This window comes from Paroedura picta, chromosome 1 (genome assembly GCF_049243985.1).
Source record: "Paroedura picta isolate Pp20150507F chromosome 1, Ppicta_v3.0, whole genome shotgun sequence".
Classification (NCBI taxonomy): domain Eukaryota; kingdom Metazoa; phylum Chordata; class Lepidosauria; order Squamata; family Gekkonidae; genus Paroedura; species Paroedura picta.
The window spans coordinates 143,571,670-143,582,238 of NC_135369.1; the positions used below are offsets into that span (position 1 = coordinate 143,571,670).

Genomic DNA, 10,569 nt, shown 5'->3' on the forward strand with positions numbered 1-10,569 from the left:
AATTCTCCAGGCCTATGTTTTTACCATAGAAACTGGATAATTCCTTGAGAAATTGTTCAGTGGCACCCTGCCTCTGCTCTCCTACTGGAATAAAGAGGCAGGCCTAGCAAGAAAGTAAATGAATATCCCAGTTCATGGGGTCCCATCCAATCTCACAAACCATATAATACTTTGATCCTTTCTTTGGTGTACAAATGTGCTGCCAGTACTTCGTCCACATAACTGCAGCTGTGCTACGAGCATGGATGCTATACAGTGGCTCTGACACACATAAACCAACTTTCCTAAAAAAAAATTGCTCTGGAATGTTTCACTCAGGGGTCCCCGGGTCTATTCTTTATTGAGGTTATGATGACTAAACAGATCACTGCATTCTTAATTTTGGAATGAGCTCACCCTCTTTCAGATCATTATATCGCCCAAAAATGCCACCACCCACCAGCCCCCCCCCCCAAATCAGCCTATACCGTTCAGATCTTTGTGTACTACAAGTGAAGAGCAGGTGCGCCACTTAAGGGTATAAACTGAATGATCCTTTTTGCAGTAGTTGGAATGTCTAAATGTTATGATGGCAGCTGTTGCCTAGATGAAAATACCCTTCCTGTTAGTGTTTGGAAATGTTGGGACTTCAGTTTCTAAGCATGAGAATAGTTTCCATTCATGGATATTTGGGTTTCCCTTTTATACAGATGAAAGGCAAAATCGTACGTCTCTGTGTCAGTATTTCACATCTGATGCATTCTGAATATTCATATCAAATGATGACATTCCATATCTTGAATTGAGTCTGTGAGTAGCTATTATTGAGGTTGCTTGCTGCGCAAGAAAAAGAAAAGCTTTCTAAATTTTCCCACAGTATATTCCCTTTAAAATTAAAATTTTAAATCCTACGTCTTGCTAAACTGATATGTTTGACAAACTATTTGGAATTTTCATTTTTGAAGGTTTCAATTCAGGGAGTTATTAAAAATGAATGTGACACAAAAATGAATGTGACACAAATTTCCACAAGGATGCTTTGATGGACAGTAGCGTTCAGTAGCATCCTAAATCCAGGTGATAAGAAGTGATGCCATCAAGGTTGAGTTTTGAGACACAAGTCCATGGCTTTAGCTTACAGGCTCAGCAGGGGGACCCAAAACAGGTTAAAGGTTTACATCTAAAGTCTATATTAACATGGACTCCCAGAATCTTAAATGACCCAACTGTATCACTGTGACAAGGTGATGAATATCCTATAAGTTCCCTCTTGGTCACTACATTCAGTTAAAATAACTGTATGCATACGAGCACTGAAACAAACTGGGGAAAATGTAAAAAATAAAGTTTATTTATAGCTATATATTGAACGCCAGTTGTGTTAACATTCTACAATACTTCTGCCTATTCCTTTTATGCATAATCCGTTATTTTCTTTGCTTTTTAAATAGAAGACAGGGACAAAATAGAAAGTCATTTGTTTCTGTCTTTCATTAGAACAGCTGGCCAATGAAATATCATTATAGGAAGGCTGTGGAATCTCCTCTATTTGAAGACAATAAATAAGAGGCTTGAGCAACCATTGCCACAAATGAATTCAGTTTACTAAAACATAGCTAGAGGGATAGACTAGAGCTGATTCTACAAACAGGTGTGATACTTATAAAAGGAGGTTTGCTATTACTCCCACAGGTGCTGAGCAGGTAGGTCAGATTATGGTCATAGACCAGCATAAGGAAAATTAACAATCAGTCAGTTACAACAATGAGAGGTCAGACAGCTAAAAGCATAAGTTTACTAATATTTACTAAAATATAATATAAAATAGACCATAAAACTGCTAAAAGCCTAGATTAGATTATACATATAGGAAATTATTCTGATCAGAGCTCCGTGAATCATTAGATGTTTGTCATTTTATGCTGAATTTTCATAGCTGCAGTGCAGAAGCTGGCGACGCTATACGTTACAGCACAATTTGTGTCTGTGAGCAGTAAGGAGGTATGAAATTGATCTGAATGCCCCTAGGACACTATATAACAATGGTGAAATTAAAATGGAATGTATATCTTTATAGTATTGGCAATGAAGAAGTATATGTTCCATTGTTTCTGTTTGACCAGAGCTACAAGGGCACTACCTCTCAGCATAAGGAATTTTCTTATATCTCCCTTCAAGTACAGCCGAAGGAAGGGCATTGCAGCGAGCTAAAGTAAAAGCCCTCCGGTGATTGGGTACCTCAAGATTAGATAAATATGCCATTGGAAAAGTGAGATACCTATTGCTTCCACTAACAACATAAGCAGAGTTATTTATTTATTTTATTTATTTATTTAGATTTATATACCGCCCTCCCCGAAGGCTCAGGGTGGTTTACATTAAAACTAGTCAACGATACATGAAACAGTCTTCGTTAAAACATACAGTAATTTAGTTACTTGCTAAATCATTGATGTTCTATGTCCACTACTCGCTGTTTAATAACTTATTTAGCCTAATCATAAAACATATTCAGCAGAAGCTCTAGAGAAAATCCCAAGTCTGCAATTTTTGCCTTCACAGTCTATTTCCATGTAGATTGAAATTCATCCTCCATCCAGAAAAGAAGCAAAGCCACAAGGGAAGAAAGACAGTTTAAGCCAATAATTGAGGATAGCTAGCCATGCTCTGTCCTCCACCTTCATAAGGCCTGTCTCAAGTCACAAAGTGGCATTTCAGACTAATCAAGGGGGAGGGGGAGCTGAGCAGGGACTCTGTACTTCATTCTATTGCATCCTTTTTCAATCTTTTTACCACAGAAGAACCCCTGAATTAATTTTTCAGGCCTCGGAAGTAATGTCAGCAGGTCACACCTCCCTGTCACATCCCCAGAATTGCCATGTCCCTGGAAGTGACATCACATCTGATCACGGATCCCTCCAGAGCTCCCGGGAGTCCACGGACCCCTGGTTGGGAATCCCTGCTCTATTGGCTGGGAACCAATGAGTACTTAGGCCCAAACAAGCAGTCTGTGCCAGCCCAGTGGAATGTTTTATATGGGACAGCTGACTCCCATGCTAGATACCGAATGGCTTTTGAAGCTCCTCTCAGTTTCAAAAAAGGGCGGGGGAGTTTAAGTCCCCCTTGGATTCCTGGAACTAGATATATAGGTATTTGGATTGCTCTTTAAGAGGTTTATTGACCTTATCACCAAACATAATAAAGTTCAAGTTGACAATTCACAGCCATTTTTCCCTGGGGAGCTGATCTCGATAGTCTGCAGATGACCTCCCATTCCAGGAGATTTCCAGGCCACACCTGGAGGCTGGTGATCCCTGAGTCAGTAAAGTTCCTTGAGGTTTGGAGGGGAGGGTTTCAAGAGTCTAGGGGTGGGCAGTAGCTTTTGCCATGTAGCCAGCCCCCAGTGCAGGCATGCAGCCTAGTGCCCGTTGTTTCCCTGCGTGCCACAGGCTTTGCCTCTAGTTTATTATATTGATGAATATTAGCCACTGCTTGACGAATCATGAGAGAATGCAAATGTCAAAATTATGTAATTTTTCATGTATTCTGATTTTTCCCCCCAGGGAAGTCGCCAGAAGATGCTGCTGATATTGCCTTAGATTACATGAAAACAAGAGTTGGAGGTTTGGGAGGCATTATTGTGATCAGCCGTTCAGGAGACTGGGCTGCGAGGTTCTCCACCAAGCAGATGGCCTGGGCCACAATAAAAGATGACCTGCTGCAGTGTGGCATTTATGCTGGGGAGAGGGATGAGCAATCTGCTGAAGAAGCCCTTAGCGCTCTGGGATCCTAGGGGAAGGAGGCTTTACAGTAGGATAAAGATCATACACTTTCCTTGAGAAGCAAATCTCTTGTTCCCTTTCAGTACTGGCTACCTTTTGCAATCATGTAATGATGGGATAAGCAACCTTGACTATATTGGAGATAATAGCAAGATGAACTCCTGATTAATAATACGGTACTCTTCAGATTTTGTTTCCTTTATGTCAGCAAACGTAGGGTGTTTGCTACTACTGATTACTGCCAGATGAATATTCAAATTATATCCAATTCTTGGGTCTCCCTCCAGTCTCTTCTGCTCTTCCTTCCGATATCTCCTAGCACCCAACACCTGGCAGGCTAAAAATCACCAGTGGCTGATGCTACTGTGTCTAATTGTGGTTCAGAATTTTTATTTGTTTTATGTATGGAATATACTCATTTTCCTGAGTTTTAGATTCTGTAAACCACCCCAAGATGGTAGGGGGTGGTATATAAATCCCTAAAGAAATAAATAAAAAATGGGAGAACTTAGTTCTAGAATATATCTAGAATATTGAGCAATTTGTGAGCAGAACATGTGAATCTGTGGGGGATGAATATAAATGGCAAGTTCTCTTCGTTCTGAACACAGAAATTGTTTTGTATCATACTTTAGTCTACCTCTTAGACTGTCCAACAGAGTCAAAAGTTATAACAAGTAGTCGTTTCAGTAGTAATTTACAATATAAAGAAACAACTGAAGTGATTACTAATTCAAAAAATAAGTTTAGAGTTCCCTATAAAATTTCAGTGAGTTCCACAGAAATGCATCTTTGGAGGTTCTTTTTATTGTTTCCAGAGAACAGCAAAAGGGACACTTCTTGGCTAAATTAAGTACAAGATATAGGCAAAGTACACAATATGTAAAGATAAACAAACACCTGCCTTTATCCAGATGGATTTGAGTTCTAGTACAATTCTCCAGTACTGCTGAGGATTGGGGCAAAACTGGAAGTCTGCCTTGTTGACTTGCAGTCCTGGAATCTATTAATCAAAAATAGTACAATAGAAGGTTACATATTTAAATGTCTATTGGCAGTATAATATAGTAAGGAATATGTTTTATTTTTAGGCAAGGTATTTATATTTCATTCCATCTGTTCTATTCCCTGTTTTCATATTAATGCAATTCAGTATTGTAGGTTATACTTAGATATAGCTTTGGTCCCATTTCTTCTCTTCAGTCTGGGAAATAATGGTGTGCTGGTGTATTATGTATTTTATTGAAATAACCCACATAAAACTTTACACATTTAGTTTGTTTTATGATAGTACTCATGTATACATTATTGTTGAGATGCATAATGAACAAATCAGCTTTGTTTTAACCAGCATAGAGATACAGCTGATGCCCTTTGTAACATAACAAACATTTTAAAAAATCATTGCGATTCAAACAGCCCAGTTATATTATGTACCAAAAGTTTGCAGACGCTCTTGAGTATTAGCTGCCCACCCATTTCAGTTACACCATTTATTCAGTGTTTATTGAAATTTCCGTTTTAAACTCAAGGAAAGATCTTTCATAGCAGAAGTAATCGTGCAAGCCATTAATTCAAATTTTAAAAGTGAGGACAGCATCACATTGTAGAGCAAGTTTCTTTATCTTCTCATTTGTTCCATTCCCAGGGATTGTCACCAACCTATTGTGTGCCTGGAAGCCTGCTGTTAACTTACATAGGAAATAAACATGATATCCGTTCTGCAAAGTGGGCACTCCTCTTTCTGAAGCAGCCATATCCTGACAAGTCACAACACCTTATGCATTCCCAGGATAGGCCATCGCTTAGACACAGTTACTTTGGCAGTGATCCAGGTGGTTGGCACGACTGGGCCTTTTTTATTTGACTTGCTGATCTAACCTGCCTGGCATCTTTTTCTTCTCCTTTTTTTTTAAGGTTGATCTTTCTGCCAGCCTACTCTGCCTGACTTCATAGCTAAGCTTAGACCACAATCCTGAGAATTTATTTACCAACTCACTACGCCCATTAGGACTGTTATAACTTTTCCTTTCTAGGCAGTTGCCCTTCTGCACCCAAATGACTTAAAACTTTCAAAAACTGATTTGTTTCTGTCTAGTTGCTGTGTGCACGCGTGCAGATTTGTACTGTTGTATCTGGCTGCATATTTCAGCAACAGCTTTGTAGAAGTATACCTTATAACAATACTGTTAAGTCCAAAACATTTTACTGCAGTTTAGCAGTGCAAAATATTCAGTTTAGATACATTTTGCTTTCAGGTAGTTAATAGTTGCTGCATTGTCTCCTGGATAACTGAGTTTAATTACTCCGAAGACTAGTTGAGAATGCCCAGATTTGTGATACTCATATTATGTCAGGATACATTTTAGCCTTGGATCCTGGCAGAAATGATAAAATTAACTAATACTTCCTGATTTGCCACCGGAGCTGTATAGAATTGGAGGTATAAAAATCCAGATAAATAAACAAATAAATAAGGAGTGATTCAGACTGTACACACTGTGAATAGAACAAAGGAGAAACAACAAAGTGGTGAGAATCAAATTATTGGAAGAGGATTATGTGAAACCCTCCAACAACCCCCCTCCTCCGTGCCATGAGAGAGAGATTGGGCCCCTCCCTGCCAAACCTCTCTGCCTAGGGCTGCCTCTGCAATAATCAAGAAGCCAGCAAGAAGCCAGAAGTGGCTGAGGGATAGTTGGCACCAGGTCGGTAAGGCACTTCATGGCAGGCCCGCCAGAAGCCTCTGAGAGAGCCTGGCTACTTTCCCTGCCTCCTGCCATTCTCTTTCATGTCATAGGAAGGCAGTAGGGAGGCCTGGAGTAGATGAGAAAATGCTTCTAGTGAGATTGTGCCATGTGGGTGACATCTCAGGTCATTTACATGCTTCATGGTCGCTTAGGAAGCATCAAAGATGGTGGCCACCTTCTGCTTTCAGAGGCTGCATAGCCTCTCCCCCACCTTATGAGAGTGTAAAGACAGTGGCGGTTCCCCCTCTTACATATCTCCTCCTTTTGCACAGCCTATCCTTGCATGCAACATAAGATGTTTTCACATCAAGAACCCTGTGTTAATTGCTAGACTAGAGGCAAAGCCCATTGTATGTGGGAATACAATGGGCGCTAGCCTTTTCCTGGAGGGGAATGCTTTACTAAGAGAATTGCTTACCCTGGGATGCTTGAGTAAGCGAATTGATCGGCTAGGCAGACGAAACCTCCAGCGACTCATCAGCTAAGGCAGTGGTCCCCAACCTTTATTAGGCTGGGGACCGGCAGGGCATCGGGCCACGCCCACGCTTCTGGCCGCACTTGCGGGCCGCGCCCGCGCATCGAGCCGCGCCCGGAAGCCGCGCCCGCGGGTCGGGCCGTGCCCGGAAGCCACGCCTGCGGGTCGGGCCGCGCCCGGAAGCCACCCCCGTGGATCGGGCCGCGCGGACGCGGCGAGAGGCGCTTCGCGGCGCTTCACGGCGCTTCGCGGCGCTTCGCGGCGCTTCGCGGCGTCAGGCTGCCGGACAGGGAGCCCCCGGCAGCCGCGCTCCGCGCGACTGCCGGGGGCTCCCTCAGGCGGTGGCCTGACACGGCGAGAGGCGCTTTGCGCCTCTCGCCGCGTCAGGCTGGGAGCAACTGCGAGCCGCGCTGCGCGCGGCTCGCAGTTCCTGGGGCTGGGAATCGGAGGGACCTTCGCGCCTGCCAATTGGTCCCTCCGATTGTCTGTCATGAGGAAGGGTCCAATCTGGACCCTTCCTCATCCCGGACTCATCCCGCCCCAGGACCCCTTACTGTTTTATTTAGTCCGTGGCGCCCGCGGCGCCACGGGCGGTTTACAGATGTACTCCACCAGTGTCCTGACATTTTCTACAGCTTCCAAGCCAATTTATCAACAAGTTAACTTGGGTGACGATAAAGACTGTATGTTGCTTAAAAGTCAGTAAGGATCAGCAACTCAAACATTCGAGGTTTACCCTTTAAACATTAGATATTAGGTTTTGCATCGGATTCTCTTCAATGATCTTTCTGCTTTCCAATATACTGGCTTTTCTTGCTGTTCTTGAATAATTATCAGTACCTTGATGTGGTATAAATACAATCTCTGTACGTGTCAGCCCTCAAGCTCTGCACTTCTGACCCTTTATTGCTAGTGCTTTACTGGAGCTTAAACCATGTAATGCATAGTAGCATGCGGCTCATTAAGTACTTGGCTGCAATCAGATATAATGAGCATTGCACATTATGCATGCATGGCAACATAGCAAGCTATCTGCTTAGCAACACCAATAATCACAGAACACTGCTCTGCTATGGTACACATGTAGGGTCCTTGTATAATGTGCATTCATTGGAATATACACAGGGTTAAGTATAAGTTGAAGCATGTTCAATGCTCATCCTTCCTACCTCGTTACTTAGTTGACATATTTAATTTAATTATAGTTCTCCACACTTATATAATGATCCTTAGTTATGACTATGCTGTTGTTTTAATATTTTTACAAGCTAGCTGAGGTTGGTACATTGTCAGAGTGAGATGGGCAGAAGTTACAGCAAGAAAGAGAACCTTCTGTTCTAACAAGGAACTGTAACTTCTGTTTCTGATTCGTTGTCTAAGCTAGAAAACAAAGGGAAAGGGTTGCTGGGGGCCCAATTTTTGTTTCCTTTGTTCTAGTAATGTGTTTAGGTTCTTCTTATGGGCTTTCAGACTGACATAAGTTCATAAAACAGGCATTATTTGTACACAAATAGTGAATTACCATTTGTTTTAAAATTAAGTAAACAGAGAAGTACTTCACTTTAGGGCAATAGGTGATAAATTAGCTTTAAGATGCTGCAACACTGTAATTAATGGTTAATTAATGGAAAGTTATAGCTCTTAAAAAACAATGAGGCCAAAGTAGTTTGTCAGGCTGAAGTTAGGGTTTTAAAAAAGCTACATGATGCAGTAACTCAATGTAATTTCTCTGACTGCCAAAAGTTACAAGTCCTGCTGAATTTGTATATTCTGCAAAATTAATTTCCCTAGCAGTTACAGGCATGTGAAAATCAAAATTTCCTTTCCTCCTCATATGACCTTTTCCCAAAGCAATTCAGATGGAGGACAATAGCAGCGAATTCTGAGCTCCCACAATGCTTATGAATTGCTAAACAATATTTTTGCCAACTGGTCTGAGCAGCCTTTTATTAAAGTGAAATTTCACTTTTTAATCTCTTCCCCTCTCTGTTGTTTGGTACACACACATATTTTCCTATATGTGTTGGTTATACTATTTGATTTCAAATGTTTTGTTATTCTTAAATTCTGCTCCCAGTGTGCAACGTAAGAAAATCCAACTATTTGAGTATTCAAACTTAGTCTTTATAGGAGAAAAGATATTAAAGATTTTATAGATATACTTTTGGGGCATGACAGGCCAAATGTTCACATTTTTAAGTCTTGTTGATAACACAGATTTGAACATTTGCTTAACTTTCCCACTGAAATCAGTAAAGTACAAAAGAAATCAATGTCCTGTAGTGTCTGATCAATCTTTTTACATGTAATCCAACTTTCCCTGTGCAACGTTAAAAGTAAGCCAAGTCTGTGCTAAGAAACAAACTGGTCAAGGAATCAGTTTCTTCCCACCTATGACCCAGATCCAGCCAACCCTACCCAGCTAGTGCTACGGTTATTGTGACCTCATGTAATGGTTACTAATCTCGCGTACTCCAGTGGAAAAAAGATTGTTTCACAAATAAACAGTGGCAGCCATTTGCAGAACAGTACTTACCCTTTTGTATAACAACAAAAGTAATAGTTTAAGGATTTTATGGCACAGTGACACCTAGGTCATGCCCCAGGTGCCTTCAGTTGAAAGTAAGCAGTTTCAAAGGGCTGCTTAAGATGAACTGAAACAGGTAAAGCTAGGGCATTGATTCAGGGGTCCTTATTGGAAAATCCTGGTAGATTGATACCTATAGGGAAAATATGAAAGAATGCACTAGAGCCTGACAATATAAATATTTTTAAAAAATGCTCCTGATCCTAGTACAAGCTGTTTAACCCTTTGTTCCTGACTGCTGTAGGGATTTTCCTGAAGTGGTTGTATACCATTGGACCTTCAAAAATTAATTTTAAGAGCCTTTAAGAATCTTTAATAGGAAGGATGGCTTGGTCCCCAAAACGACTTTTTTGCTTAAAGGTTCCTGTCAAAAATGCACAAAACAGAAACAAGCCAAAATTAACGTTTTATTATTATTTCAACAATTAAAAAGCTCTCATAGAAAAGGCAAGAGTTTCTGTTCTCTTAGGAATGGTGAGAGCGGCAGTAGCAAAGTCACTCAGCTGCTTCATGGTCATGTGCATTTTTACTTCAGAGTAAAGGCCATTATGGCCCATGGAGCTTATTTGCAGCAATGTGCACTGGATTACAGGCTTGGCATTATGAAAAGAATCATCCAGGGAAAGCAATCTAAATAAATTTATTTAAATCAACCCTAAATGGCTTGCCAGTTTGGTGTGGTGGTTAGAAATGCGGACTTCTAGGCTGGCAAGCAAGGTTCGATTCTCCACTCCCCCACATGCACTCCCCCACATGCAACCAGCTGGGTGACCCTGGGCTCGCAACGGCACTGATAAAACTGTTCTGACCGAGCAGTGATATCAGGGCTCTCTCAGCCTCACCCACCCCACAGGGTGTCTGTTGTGGGGAGAGGAATGGGAAGGCGACTGTAAGCCGCTTTGAGCCTCCTTCTGGTAGGGAAAAGCGGCATATAAGAACCAACTCTTCTTCTCTGCTTACAAGACAGTAGGACTGGAGCTGCCTTTGCTTTAAAAG

General features: G+C 41.5%; 1 protein-coding gene across 2 annotated transcripts in view; it reads left to right on the forward strand.

Annotated features, from left to right (window-relative positions):
* Positions 1-7,638, forward strand: part of ASRGL1 (asparaginase and isoaspartyl peptidase 1) — a 40,895-nt gene extending 33,257 nt beyond the window's left edge. For both annotated transcript variants that reach the window (XM_077307263.1, XM_077307255.1), the window contains exon 7: positions 3,543-7,638. In XM_077307263.1, the coding sequence (XP_077163378.1) occupies positions 3,543-3,772 (230 nt within the window). In that variant the 3' untranslated portion in view covers positions 3,773-7,638. The remainder of the gene's footprint in view (positions 1-3,542) is intronic.
* The last annotated feature ends 2,931 nt before the right edge of the window (positions 7,639-10,569 follow it).